Below are 14,591 nucleotides of genomic sequence, written 5' to 3'. Positions count from 1 at the left end.
AATACCCTACACGTTCACAGACTGGGGTTTGTTTAGTTATTAACAGAGCCCCAACAGGACAAGGACCATTTTAAGCTTCACAGTAGAACACACTGCCCAGCTCCTAGTGCCACAGGACCACGAGCCTGGAGTAAAATACCACGGGGAAGGAAGAACACACGCTCACACCCACAGAGGAAAAGCCCTGAACGTGCGCAAGGGGGAGGTAAGTGCTGCACCCCGCTGCCTGCAGCCGCATGAAGGATGCCCGCAGCGTGGGACTTCCAGGCCTTTAGACACTGAAAAACAAGGTTAAATGTTAAATACAGGTTGTTTTCTATGTTCCACAAGTCTCTCATGCACCTGGATGCACAGCAGCGTGGCCAGGGTTAGAGGCTGCTCTGGTGTTTTAAGTGCGGCCCTTTGGTATCTCAATTCTAGCTGCTGCAGTGCCCGCAGGTTGGGACAGAAGATTCAGCAGAGGAGGGGAGACCCCTTGGGCACTGGAAACGCATTCTTTGCTTCACGACAGGCAAATTTTTAGTAAAAGCCAGATTTCCCCAGCCTATTCCTCCTGATGAGCAAAACCCATCCAGAATCCAGGACTGAGGAACCCTGAATGCAATCCTGAAACCCATTGCCTGATCCTGTCCCCAGGCTGGGGCCATGTTTAACCCACGGAGCTCAGGGATTATCCCATCCAACTGCCTCGTTGATCTCAGTGGTGCCAATAAGTGCGAAGCACAAGATGATGCACCCTCGGTGGCACCATCTGTGGTGCTGGGAGACGTGTATTCGTGGCATAATAAAGCAATCCTACCAGTGCCTGGGTAATCCACTTATCCTGCAGGACTAAGCAACTTGCCCTGAAGAACTGCTACATCTCATCCATCTGAAGCATTCTTCATCCCACAATAAAATTATTCCACACAATTTAAGAGTCCTAAACAAGGGTAAGCAGACCCTGGAGTCTTCCTCCCACATAAGCCAAAGCATGAACACTTGCTTCTGTGTAGGGTCTTGCTCATCACGGCCAGCTGCTTCAGCCACACACAGAGACCCAGGCAGAACTGGAGCCAGCAGCCCCCCTCCCAAACCCTCCCAGGGCCACAGATGGAGACCCAAAGCAAGGGCGACGGTGCCCAGCAGCCAGGGGAGTTTCCTGCCTGCCCTTTCAGTGTGGGAAGGCTGATGCCAAGAGCCCTCTTCTGAGAGGAAAGAAAAGAATTGGTACCATCTGAAAAAGGAGACTGTGGTTTTTTATTAACCAGTGGAGTGGGCCCAGACAGTCACGTATGGGAGGAAAAGAAATGTGGGGAGCAGGCCCAGTCCCAGAAGTTGTGGGGTGCACGGCCCAGGCTGCTGCTGAGCCGTCTCCATGTGGAAAAGGACACCCTTTTGGAGAAGGGGGCACAGCAAACCCCCAGCGCAGACAAACTACCCAGTGGGATGCAGCGAGCTGGGTGGCGCTCAGGAGCTGGGCCCAGGCACAGAGGAGTGACGCGGTGGGGAAAGCAGGGACGCTCGCAGCCTAGTTGCAGTTCTTGGGCAGCCGATAGACACCTCCGGAGTAGATGAGCTGCTGGTCCCGGACCTTTTTCTGGAGAAAACCCTGCAGCTCCTGTATATCAATTTCTGTAACGACTGGGCCTGTCATCACAAACATCTTCAGCATGCTGTGAATCCTCTCCAAGGACAGGCTCTCAAGGTTGGTCAGCATAGCCTGGATGTATGTCCAGAAAAGCTGCAGAGGGGGACACGCAAGCAATAGTAAACCACAGTGACATCTATACCATGAAGGGGGTGCTTTAGCACCCCATATCCCAAAAGCAGAGCAGGCTGTGGCTGGCAGTGAGTTCTGCTCTCAGCCACAGGTATGTGGTCTTTAAACAGGAAATACCCAGGAACAGCATCAGGTGTTGGGACACAGAGCTAGAAAGCAGGATCTGACGTGCAGTACGTGCATGACCCTCAGTGGACAAATACCAGTATGACAACTGCATGTTGCACAGTGGCACAACACACATGCAACATGACACAGCGGTAGGAAAAGCACTGGAAGTGTCCAGGAACCACAAGACAGAGAAGGGAAATGTCCAGCTGTCAGTGCTGGGTAAGCCTTTTTGGCAGTCTAAGTGCCAAAAAACGCTGCTTGGGTGAATCCAAATAAGTTATGACTATTTTCAAATATGAAATCATGTCTCAGACTTTTTTGGTTTTTTTTAAAGTGGAAAAAACGACATTCAGAGATGTCCAAACGGTTGCCTGGCTCAGCAGCCAGGCACTTTTCTGGAGGGAAGGCTGCAATCCAGCACCTGCACCAGTGAGCATTAATCAAGAGATAATCAAGTGGATAACTTCAAAAAAACCTTCATGCTGGACTTAGCCACTTGCAGTGGAAAATGCAAATCCAAAGTTCAGACTGAATCCATCATCTTAATAAGATCCACCAAAGCCCAAAGCACAGGATGTTTGCATTGTCCTGCCAGCTTTGCAAACAGCCAAGACACACGGACAGGTACCTGCAGCTCTTCCTCCTTCTGGTCAGCCTGCGATGCCATGGCAGAGTCCCCCTCCTCGTCACTGTCTATTAGAACAACCTTCTCCACCTGGTCCTTCTGCTCCTCCTCAATCACGGTGAAGGTGCCTTGGGGCTCTTCACGCAGGACACCCTGCTGCAGCCACAGCGTCATCTTGCGCTTCAGCGACGTCACAGGCACCTTGAGCACTTCACTCAGCTCTGTCAGTGTCCACGTACCTGCAGAGACCACAGATATCGGAGAAAAGCACAGGACACCTGCCCACCTCCGCTGCCAGGAGCGAGCAGCGGTGTGCAGCGACTGCCTGGAAGCAGACTGGGTGCTGAGCTGCGGCCCAGCTGGGTGCTGCCTCCGAGGAGAGGTGGAGACCTGGCTGAGCCTTGTGGTAGATCCAAGCCCACAAACCAGGTCTTGGTCCTGCTGCCAGAGCTCTCAGAGCCTACAGCCACCCAAGCAACATGGCCTTCCCACCCACCCATAGGAAACAGAGACACGGGTGGTAATGCTGAGTCCGCCACAGCACTCACTCTTGGTCTGGAAGTGCAGGATGATGGCAGCATGCACAGGAGAGACGGACAGGGAGAGGGTGCGATCTGCCAGCTCCACGTCCAAGCTCACCAGGCCCAGGTGGTACTTCCAGTTCAGGGTCCTCATGGCCTGGAAAAGGGAGATGCAGCCACTCACAGCAGATCTTCTAATAGGAACCATTAAGTGCTGTGTTATTGCAAACACTCCTCTATCACCAGGGCCAGCTGCACTCCATACGCCTCTGCCAGATATGAAAGCTGATCCCCTCCTCATGAGTCACCCAGCACTGCCACCACCCAACCGTTCCCCACCCCGTCATGGGTAGGGAACCATCCTCCTTGGCATAAGCTGTCCAGCCTTTGCCCAAGACCAATGCCCCTCTCCTGACTGAAAGCCAGTCACTCAGCTCTCTGGTAGGGTAAGCACAGGTTGAGGAAACACTGGAAGACCAACTGGGCCACTCAGGACAAACTCCCACCTGAAAAGAAATACTCATCTGGGACAGGATTTCCTCAGAGAAGCAGCAATCTCTTCTGATACTGATGTGAAAAGGGGACTGCTTGCTTTGACGGCTGAGGATGCTCAAGGAGGCTGATTCCTCCTTCCACCTCCTCCTGCATCCTCTCCTAGCTAATTTTTTGCAGGCACAGAAATCAGCTGGCATCCATACCTGGCACATAGCTACAGCAGGAGAAGAGACAGGATCTAGAGCTATGAGCTTCCCAGCCTCATGTCATGTTATCACCTGGTATATAAGAAGTTGTTCAAGAAAAGATATAGAAAACCAGGCCTGAAAAGGAGTCAGAGCAGAAGTGAACACGCAAAGAGGAACATCTGCATGAGACACCAAGTTGTGTTCAGGTTGGCTGCAAAGAACCATCTGTGCGTGCACACAGACACCACACTAGCATGACAGCTAGATCTGAATCATCCATGCTCCAGGTGTGCACTGTGCACTCCACCAGGTAAGAAGCTGCAAGATGAGAAAGCCAAGACCCCAGCTCTGGAAGTGACCTAGATCTCTCCTTGACTTCCAGATGGATGGTCCTGCTTCCAACACAATCTGTATGCACAAAGCAAGATGCACCTCAGCCTTCTCTATTTGACTAACTGCCGTGATCAAGTGCCTGGAGAACAGACGAATACTGCAAGGTTACAGAATCACAGAATGGTAGGGGTCAGAAGGGACCTCTGGACACCATCTCGTTCAGCAGCGGGCCCACAGTTTTCCCAGTCTTTCTTGTACTACTTATGTATTTGAAAAAGCTCTTCTTGTTATCCTTGACATCCCTTGCCAGATTTAGTTCCAAGTGGGCCTTGGCCTTCCTTGTTGCATCCCTGCATACCCTGACAATGTTCTGATATTCCTCCCAAGCAGCCAGTCCCTTTTTCTACATACTGTAAACCTCTTTCTTCCATTTGAGTTTTTCTAGAAGCTCTTTGCTTATCCATGTGGGTCTCCTGGCTCCTCTGCTTGACTTCTTCCTCACAGGGATGCACCAAACTTGAGCTTGGAGGAAGTGGTACTAGAATATTGACCAGCTCTCTTGGACCCCCCCCAACATTCAAGAGCCCTAGCCCATGGGGTTCCTCCAAGCAGGTCTTTGAAGAGGCCAAAGTTACCTCTCCTGAAGTCCAGGGTTGTAATCCTACTTGTTGCTTATATTTGCTCTGTATGCCTCTCTTCCACCTTTCCATGCTGTTTATAAAGGCATGGATTTGGTCTTTGTCTGAGCCACGGTCAAATTGACCAAAAATGCTCGCACCTAAACTGTCTAACATGGAGCTCGGGGACCCTCCAGACATGAATGAAACAACCCAGGAGAGACCACAGACAGAAGAGGAGGCAACATTCACCTAACTCCAGACTAACAGTGAATCTTAAAATGAGAGCATGTTAAGAGAGCTTCTTTTCAAGAGGACAAACAGAGGAGGAGAGTGCCAGAGTACTGAAGAAGAGAGGCCCAATAGGGACAGGATGTCACTCTTACTACTATAGAACTTTGGCCAACAAGCTTAGATCAGACTTAAGATGCCTAAGAACTTACACTTCGGTATCCATTTAAGTAATACAAACTGGCATATTTAGGAAACTCTCTTCCCTAACTGCAATCACTATGATGACCCAGGCACCCCATGAAGAGATAAATAAACCCTTCTTTTGACACAGCTAAGCTAGCGCAGCTTCTAACTCCGATTCAAAGCTGAAGGACTTTTGGGATTCCCCCATAACAGCGTGGGTGTCCTAGCAGCTAACATTTAAGGGATGTTAAAGGGGACTTTGCAAAAAGCATGCTATATAACAAAGTCTGAACGGCATATACTTTTCCTAAGGACGGTTAAGGTTGCCTCACCTTTAATTTCTCATACTTCTTGGAATAGGCTTCCATGGCTTCCTTGACCTGCTCTGGAAGCTCTAGCTTCTCCTCTTTCAGCGGAGGCCAGAACTCACTCGACAGGATGACAGCAACAAGGCTGAACGGGGGCCTCTCCTCCTCCGGGAGTTTCTCCTCCTCATCACGAATGTTGGCATTAATGCGTCGCGAGTCAGCCATATCCTGGAAAAGACAGAGGAAGCTAAGGCAGCTCCTTCTCTTCCAGGTCAGTGCTAACCCTCAGTAAAGGAGAAGCTTAACCAAGGTGACCAGCGTTGTCTCCAAATGATGATGGGAACATTGGAAAGGACATGATCATGTGTGTCTACTAGAAAGCCTGCAACACACTCAGAAACATTTGTAGGGAGGTTAAGGAAGAGCTTACAACTCAGCACTAGCCTACACTGGAGTCCCTCCAGACGTGTGTTCTTCCCACAGTGCTCCAAGCGAATTGAGCTCCAGAGTTCCAACCCTAGAGGACCCAGAAGAGCCCAGCTCTTCAATGCCAGAATGCTGGAAGGGCAGGAGAGACAACAGCACCAGAGCAACCATCCCCCAGGGCTTGAAAAACAGACATGATTTTGAATGCACTTCTGCCTGTCACAAATCAGCCCCCTCACTGGGATTTTTGGAATCCCACTTCCCTAAAAGACCCTTTCTGGGTCACTCCTCAAGTCCCTCCCCTTCCCCAATGAGCTCAAACACCCAGGACTTGAATTTAAAAACAAAAAAATTACTTTTAACATGACTTCACAATAGTGCATCTGAGCTTCACCAAACCGCAGCTTCAGCAGCTCCACGTTGCGGATTTCCCTGATAAAAGAAACGACAGATCCCTCAGACAGACAAGCCTGGCTTGGCCTTCACCCCTTGCAACACAGCCAAAAGAGGTGGCCCCTGGCACAAGGGTGTTCTTCCTAAGAAGCCTTCAAGGCACATTATCTGAACAGGATGCCTCCTAGCATCTAAGTCACTTCCGCTGTAGGCCAGCAGCTTTTTGAAGACCTTCCCACCCCTTTCGTTTGGACGAGCACGGCACCTAGCCATCCCTCGCAGCACACACTGCATTTGGCGAGCCACTTGCCCAAGACTGCCCGTCCCAGACACGGCTTGCGCTAGCTGCATTTCACAGGAAGGAAAACCACTGTAACTGTTGAATCAAAAGACATAATTGGGTTGCAACTGAGGTTTCCTGATGCTTCATCCGTTCTTCTTACTTTTACACTTTCTGCTGACCCTAAGCAGCCTGTGCAGGTTGTGAGGGCCACCAGAATAAGTGGGATGGAGCTAAGCAGGTGTTGATGCCTCCACCTTCCTACATGCTGCCCCATTAGTGCAAGCCACAGGCAGGACTGAGCAGGAAGTGGCCTGAGAAGAATGAAATTCTTCAGCACATGAAATTCTAGAAGCTGCAGAGGAAATGGCCAAAGACAGTCCTGGCTCTAGAAACAGCCATTCATAGGACCAAGTCTGAAGCACACCTTTATCAGGTGATTTTACCATGGAAAGCCCTGGGTTTGGGGACCCGGACCTTACCTTTCAGCACTGTAGTTGAACTGATGTAGCAGCCGGTCAGCCAGAAGCGTGCGGTATTCGTTGATAAACAGATCCTTGCTACCATAGATGCTCACCAGCAGGCTGATGATGTCTGAGGACCGACGCTTGGAACTTGATTTTCCTAGTGAAATTCAGCAGACGACAGTGTGAGATTAACAGAGACCTGCCCCAGCCCAGCTCAGGTCTAGAAGACTAGCAAATGAGCTGCTCAAGACTACACCCACCAGGGAAAAGAGCAGGTTACCAGGACTTTTGGTCTTGGCAGCTAACCTGGATCTGCATCAACTGGGTCAGGAACCCAGTCCCCTGGTTCTGAGATGTCATCATCACTCTCCTGGCCATTCTCTAGGGTCACCGGGTCAGCTTTCGAGAGCTCGTTTGCAAGATCACCAGAGCCCTCAGCATCCCCTGTGAGACCGGCCACAATCTGCCGCACCGTGTCTTCCCGAGTCCTGCCAACAGGCAAGAGGAACAGAGCAAGTGAAGGGAAGGGGAGGGAAAGGGGGTGTGTGAGACAGCCCCGCAAGCCTCTTACCTCAGATACTTCCTGATGGGCTCGCAGGCGACCTCCAGGATAACCATGGAGGGGTCAAGCTCCCGCAAGGCCTTGATGGCCGAGATATACAGAGTGATGATGTCGGAGGTGTTGACTCCTACAGGAGAGGGGCAGAGCGAGTCAGAGTCCCAGAGCACAGGCTAACGGCTCGGATGCAGCGAGCTAGGGTGCTCCAAGCCTGCTGTTCAATCTATGGAGTCAGAGGTGAAGAGCTTGCTGCCCTACAGCCCCAGCCGAAGGGAGAGATCAGATCCGTATGTCTGATAAACCAGTTCCAACTGCAAACACAGGCTCACAGACTACCACAAACCATCTGAGCCCCAACTGTGTGCCAAGAGCTCAGACCACACAGAGCAAAGGAGCCTTTACCCACCTGGACCAAAGCTAAACTTCTAGCTGAGCTCCTCACCCTACTGTAGAGATGAGGCAAAAAGGGGCTGGGATATAATCAGCTACTGCTGTCCATGCAGACTTGAACATGGAGAGCATGAGATGTGCACAGCCTGACTGCCTCTCACTCATCAAACACAAAATCAGATGATAGCTCCCAGTAGATCCTCACTCATGCCCAGGCTCCTTACAGTGTTATGATATACGCAGGGATGTAAAACCCACCAGGATGCAGAAGTCGCATTTCCAGAGCACTTTTCAGGGAGCTGAGCAGCTGCTGCCTCTGATTAGTCCTTTCCAGGCAGAACTTGAGGTCTTCCACAGCAGGCTTTGACTCTGGGAAATCTACGAACCAAGCACTAATTAGAAACAATGCCATGCTCTGTGGGAAGGCAAGAGCAGACAGCATGGTGCATCAGGAGGTGAAGACACATCTATCATACATCCGATTGAAGTCCAAGAGTGAACAAATACCAAACGGGTCACACCTACCTCGAATAATGCTGAAGAGCTCTTCAATGCGCATGCTGGCATAGATGCGGTAGAAGAACCTCTGGACGTGGCACCGCCAGCGCTTCAAGGTGCTGCTAGCTTCTGGAGAGGATCGTGCCAAGGAACCGTCTTGCAGAAACACCCTGCTGAGCCAGCCAATCACTTTCTCAATCCACTGCACAAGGAGAGGGGGAGCACAGAGATGGTGAACACCACAGCTGCATGCACAACCGTGCCCCGCACTTACCCCATCACCAGGCAGCTACCACAGCAAGTAGAAATGGGCAGCAAACCAAAGACAGCATTACCTCCAGCTGCTCTGCAAATGCACCCTGGCCTGGGTTATAGCTGGGGAAAGCCCAGCTGAAAGAATATGAACTTTAATTAAGATACAAGACATAGACTATGCAGATATGTACGAGAAGATAAGCGGTGACTGAGGACTGTGCGCAGGTGCTGGGCTCCACAAAGGATAGGGCATATGCAAAGACTTGCAGACTATTCAATTCTTCCACAACTCCATTCTATACTTGGAAAACTCTTTATGAGAATATGAGCAAATTGCCCATCACCTCATCCCTGGCCCAAAATTACAATTCCTGAAATCAGTGAAGAGCAAGCCATCCCAAGGACTCACAGACATACTCGTACCAGCCAAACTCAGGCACTGAAACAAAGACCTCAAATACCAGCCTAGCCACTGGATAATAAAATAAAAACCTGAACAGAGAGCATCAGACAGTTAATTTTTTATATTTGAGATTGTTTTCTACAGAGGAATGTGTAATTGTCAAATTTTAAAGGTACTCAACTACAATACCCAGATGTTCAAAAGAAATCCCCCCCTTTAAGGTGGCAAATACATGGTACTTTCTGGGATAGTATTTGACTGTTAATAGCTACTAGATATTAACAGTTTTGGATAACCAGATTCCAACACCTGAAACAAAAATGCTAGGTCAAGGTCTGTTTTGCTGATGTTAATTTTTAATTATCTGCTCCACTGAGGAAGCACTGAAGAAATGCACAAGTTCTACCAATTACAAGGCAGGATGAACCTGAGAACTACAGAACACCTGGGCATCGGTCTGGGCAAAACTGTGGAAAAGCTGAGAAGAATTCTCCTAAAGGACAAAAGGAAAGGACTATCACTGATGCAAAGCCACTCAACTTTAAGGAATACAATTATTATCAAACCAACCCATTTTTCCCACATAAGTTTATCTTCTCTGAGTGCTCCTATTACAGCCTGATTATCAGCTGACACCCCAAGACTGGGGCCGATGTGTCTGAAAAACGGGCTTTGCTGTCAGCACTTGCACTTTCAGCAAGCTGTTTCTCAGACTTCTCCTACTTTACCTTTAGCTTGCCAGGCTAGTGCTTTTTTCCTTAAAATTACCCCTTCCAAATTCTGACACACTCCAATATTCTGTGGCCAAACACGCTGGCCTTTCTGAAGAGGTGGGAGCAGAGGGACCTTCTGCAACATCTGACAAGTGTAATGCAGTAGCATTTTCCCTGGTGCCCTTAAAACGTCCTAAAACGATCTCCAGGTCATCCAAAAGCATTTCACACTATGTCCAATAAAGAAAGCGTTGCACAGCAACTAAAGGGAAGTAAATATAAAACAACTGCTGATTTTTGCAGATGACAAAAACAGCCAGTGTGGCAAACAGCAAGGAAACTAGGGCAACCACAGAGAGCAGTCCAGTTTGCATGGCAACCTGACTTCACGCATTGTTCTTCAGCACAGGCAAAGGCAAGGTCATGCATCAAGGAACAAAGAGCTCAGCCTGAGCCTGCAGAGCCAGGACTGTATCCTGGAAGAGCCATAACCCAGAGAAGAATTCTGTTTTAAGGTCATACTGGGTAAACAGCCTGACACGAACTCAGTTTAAGGTAGCAGCAAAACAACTAGGTATTTGCAAGGAAGGATTTCAATTCTGTATGTGGTCCACTGAGATTAATACCAGAGTTACCATCTCCTCCCCTCACTTCCTATTTCAAAAGGGTGCTAAAAAATTGGAAAGAGGACAGAAAACAGCCACACAAATTCTAATTATGGGCCCACCTACACAGAGGGAGGCTCCTTTGCAGCCCAGATGGCACTACATGTACTTGTAGTTGGTAGCATGAAACCACAGGAATTCCCTCATTACTACGGACATCACCAGGTGAAATATAATGGTCCATTATGCACAGGTCAGAGCAAACCTTCCCCTCCAGCATAAATCAATACAGGGAGTTTTGACCACCTCTTCTGCCAGGGATAGTGGGAGTCATAGCCCTGGACCAGGTGCTTATAGGTGGAATCTGCTTTTACTGAGTTGCTAAACCAGTAACAGCCGCAGCTGCACATCTCCAAAGGAAGGGCCCTCGCTGCCCACATGCCTTCCTTACCTCCTGGAACTCATTCAGGAAGGAGTGCTCATATTCCCCCCTGCATCTTTGCTCCATCCTCTCCTCTATCATCCGGTGCAAAATGGTTGTGACGGCATCAGCGCTCACTCTCTCCAGCAAATTCAGCCGGCGGCTACAGACACATACAGTGACCTGATTCAGCACACATGGAAACATAGGTACAAGCAAATAAAGAAAATCTAACTACCTGAAAGCACTTTGTCCCTGTATGCTCCACAGATGCAGGCCTAGCTCTTAGTTTAAATGCTCTGATAGCCCACGCAGATGCCCTACATATGTGATACATGACACTACTGCTATCCCATCTCCCTTAGAAACATTATTTTCTAGCCACCAAAAGCTTTTTCCTTTAGAAGATTTTTCTTCTTTGCGGACAGGCTCTAGGCTCTAAGGCCTTGGAGAACAGCAAAGATATTCTCATATCCAGGGAGAAGAACTTTCTGCCTAAAGATCTGCACTAGTTCAACCACTAGTTGCCAGCCAGCCGCAGAGACCCTGTGTCAAGTCCTCTAGCTAGTACCATGCTACAGTCCAACCTCACACATAAGTCCTCCCGCTTTCAGATACCAAGAAACCCTGCTGCTGCTCCCCATCCAGACCACCTGCTTGTTCTGAGTGACAGCCACCACCCCATAACCTACGTACAGAATGTCATTGAGCTGCTGAAACTGCTCCATGGCTTTGGGGCACCAGCACTGCTCTCTCTTGCTGCTGCAGCCTGCACACAGCGGGCTCTCTCCTCCACCCTCCTCTGTATCGCTCTCCTGCTCAGTCTCACTCATGCTGCTCTCGCACTCGTTCGTTCCGTCTTCTCCTTTCTTCCACTGCCGCATGTATATCCTGAAAGTGCGGCTGTAGAACTGCTGGATCATTTCCTGGAAGGACTTGGTAGTGGAGAAGAAAAGAATAGCTTTGAACATGGTGTAGACTTTCTCTTGCAGCATCTGAGCGCCTGTCCCCAGGAGCAAGCCTGCCTTGGTCCATCTCTCCAGATGTTCCAGGCTGTTGAGGTAGGGGTCCAGGCGGCACTTGAGGAGACAAAACGCATCCAGAAGGAGTGATGAGCACTGGGGCTCCTCAGCCATGTTTTCATACTGGCTGATGCAGTTCCAGAACTCAGGAGCTATATTTGCCTGAAGGTCCGTCTGCAGCACCTCGATGAACCACTCCTCCACGATCGAGTGCAAATCGTAACACCGCAGCACATCCAGGGCTGCCCGCAGCTCGGCATCCTTCAGCGGCCCCACAGCATCGGACCTCGGTGCTGCCTGAAAAGCAGAGGAGATACCAAGTTAAGCATGCATAAAGACTTCTCTGGGAGGATCTGTGGCAGAAAAGACTGCTCATCTAAAAGCACAGGGACCAAATGCACAGACTCTGCTGTCGAAGGGCAGCAGGCAGGCGCCATTCCTCCACAGAGACCTGATGGGGTCTCAGCGCACTGCTGGAAGCCAAGCGCGCACCTCCCAGGCCTAGCACCCAAACACCGTCCATTGCTGTCCCTGTTGGCGGCTGCTGCAGGACACACGTGCTGGCGGGAGCGCCACGAGCCACCCTTGGGTCCCCGAAAAGCCAGGCTCTGGGGCAAAACCTTCCTTGGCCAAGGTCAGCTCCCTCGGGGAGCGGAGCTGCAGCACGGACTGGGGAAGCTGCACCTCTCTACTGGCTGGTGTGACGGGAGCAGCTGGACCCCCACGGCCTTTCCCTGGCAGCCCCCCGAGCAGTAACAAGCCGCCGCAGCGCCAGACCCCCCCTTCCCAAACCCGCAGCTCCAGCCGCTTCTCCCCCCAGCCCCAGCAGCTCCCGCCCGCCCCGCGGCAGCGCCGAAAACCAGACCCACGGGCGGAGGGGGCCGGCCAGGCCGGGGGACGAGGCCGGGGCCACCTCAGCCCCGCCGGGGCCGGCCGAGGTGGTCGGGGCCTGCCCCGCGCCCAGGGGGGCGGCCGGCCCCGGCGGGGCCCAGAGACCCGGGGCGGCGGCGGGAGGTGAGCGGGGAGCGGCGCGCCCCCACCCCGAGCCCCCCGCCCCCGGCCCGGCCGCCCCCGCTCACCAGCCCCAGGGCGGCGGGCGGCACCAGGGCGGTGCTGAGCGTGTGCCAGGCTGCCGACAGCCCCGCGCCCGCCGGCGCCTCCATGCGGGCCGCGCCGCAGGAAGAGGCGGAGCGCGGCGGGGCGGCGAGCGGGGCCGGGCCGGGGCGATGAGCGGGGCCGGGGCGATGAGCGGGGCCGGGGCCGCGCTGCGGGGCTACAACGCGGAGCTGCGGGAGGGTGAGCGGGGCCGGGGCCGGCGGCGGGGCCGGGGCCGGCGGGGCCGCGGCTGACGGAGCGGTCGGTGCCGCGCAGGGCTGGCGGAGCTCCGCGCCCGGCGGGAGGAGCTGAGCGGGCGGATCCGGGAGGAGGAGGCGGAGCGGAGCCGGCTGCAGGGCCGCATCTGGGCGCTGACCGAGCGGCTGGCCCGCACCAGCGAGAGCCTGGCGCGGCACCTGGCCGCCCGCGGCGAGCTCGACAGGACCATCGCCGAGACCGAGGCGGCCTACGGCAAGGTACCCCCGCCCGGGGCTCCCCGCCCGGCCCCGGGGCGAGGCGTCCTGCCGCCGCCCGGGGCCGGGCGGGACGGAGCTGCCGGCGCTCGCAGCCCGCCTTGGCGGGGAGGCCGGCCTTCGGGTCGGGCCGTGGGTGGGCGCGGTGCCGCTTGAGGCCCGGGGGCACAGGCCTGCCGGGGCCGGGCGGGCAGCGAGCGCGGCTGCGCCCCTCGCAGCGGCGGGAGATGCGGAGGGTAAGTTGAAGCGTATTGTCCAAATACGTCGAGATGGTCCTTGGGACGGGCCCCTAAAAAACCGACCTTCTCACGAACCATCACTTGGGGGGAAAGGAGGAGACCAGAGACACTGACCCAGGAAACCATGGATTCACACAGGTAATAGCAAACTGCGGTGACAGAGCCATTACCTTACCAGGCACTCTTTTTGCTCAACTTTTCATATAATTTCTTCCATCTTTAATGGAATAACATGATTTTAAAAAGCAGAAATGTTGGACCAGTAAAGGGGTGGGAAGGAGGCAAACGGCACAAAGGCTGTTACTAATAGTTCAGTTACTGGGGTGGCTCAACCCCCTCACCTGTCCCGTATTTTTAAACTCTGCCAGGCAGGGACTGCCTTACCCTGCACATAGCATAACAGCTGAATTCACTTTTGACTTACACACTGACCAGCTTTTTAAAAATACAAGAGGATCCTTCCAGCTCACTTTCAGATAAGCACTGATCGTCCCTCTATGGGTAACAAAGAGCTGTTTCAGTTCGAGGGCACCCCTTCCCCTGTGAGCTGCTGCCTATGCTTGCCTTTTCCCACACGTTTTTGTTGTTTTTTGTTTTTTGTTTTTTTTTTTTAAATGTGGTCACTACTCTGTGTCAGATCCAGTTCATCTCCCAAATTCAGTACTTTCCAGTGGCAGTTACTTTCCAGATGAGGCTGGAGCTGTTTTCTCGGCCTAATTCAGCACCCGCTGGTTTGGGGTAAAGGGGGGAACCTGCATAAAAATTTAACAGCTTAGAAACTGTGTTGTAAAGCTACATGAACAATCAGAACCTTCCCTGAGATAAAAGCTACAAACCCCTCAGCCTACAAATTAATTCATGTTTATTGAAATTAAAAGTCAGTCACAGCAGGTAAAAAGCAGAGGTAGTTAGGAGAGGAGATGCAGACGTTCTGCGAACAGAAACCAGTAACAAAGTCCCTTTCCTGCGTATGTA

The 14,591-nt window shown here is 52.2% G+C and overlaps 1 protein-coding gene across 1 annotated transcript; it reads right to left on the bottom strand.

Annotated features, from left to right (window-relative positions):
• Positions 1-1,217: 1,217 nt before the first annotated feature.
• On the bottom strand, positions 1,218-13,367 carry ANAPC2 (anaphase promoting complex subunit 2). The gene is given in 15 exon segments (XM_075112495.1): positions 1,218-1,723; positions 2,502-2,737; positions 3,047-3,176; positions 5,402-5,605; positions 6,160-6,235; positions 6,959-7,100; positions 7,250-7,431; positions 7,515-7,632; positions 8,151-8,270; positions 8,418-8,592; positions 10,818-10,950; positions 11,484-12,106; positions 12,889-13,038; positions 13,040-13,174; positions 13,176-13,367. Coding segments are annotated over 15 exon segments (2,814 nt in total). The 5' UTR covers positions 13,353-13,367; the 3' UTR covers positions 1,218-1,510.
• Between the last annotated feature and the right edge of the window lie 1,224 nt (positions 13,368-14,591).

Source organism: Phalacrocorax aristotelis, chromosome 17 (genome assembly GCF_949628215.1).
Source record: "Phalacrocorax aristotelis chromosome 17, bGulAri2.1, whole genome shotgun sequence".
NCBI lineage: Eukaryota > Metazoa > Chordata > Aves > Suliformes > Phalacrocoracidae > Phalacrocorax > Phalacrocorax aristotelis.
This window is presented reverse-complemented; position numbering and strand designations above follow the sequence as displayed.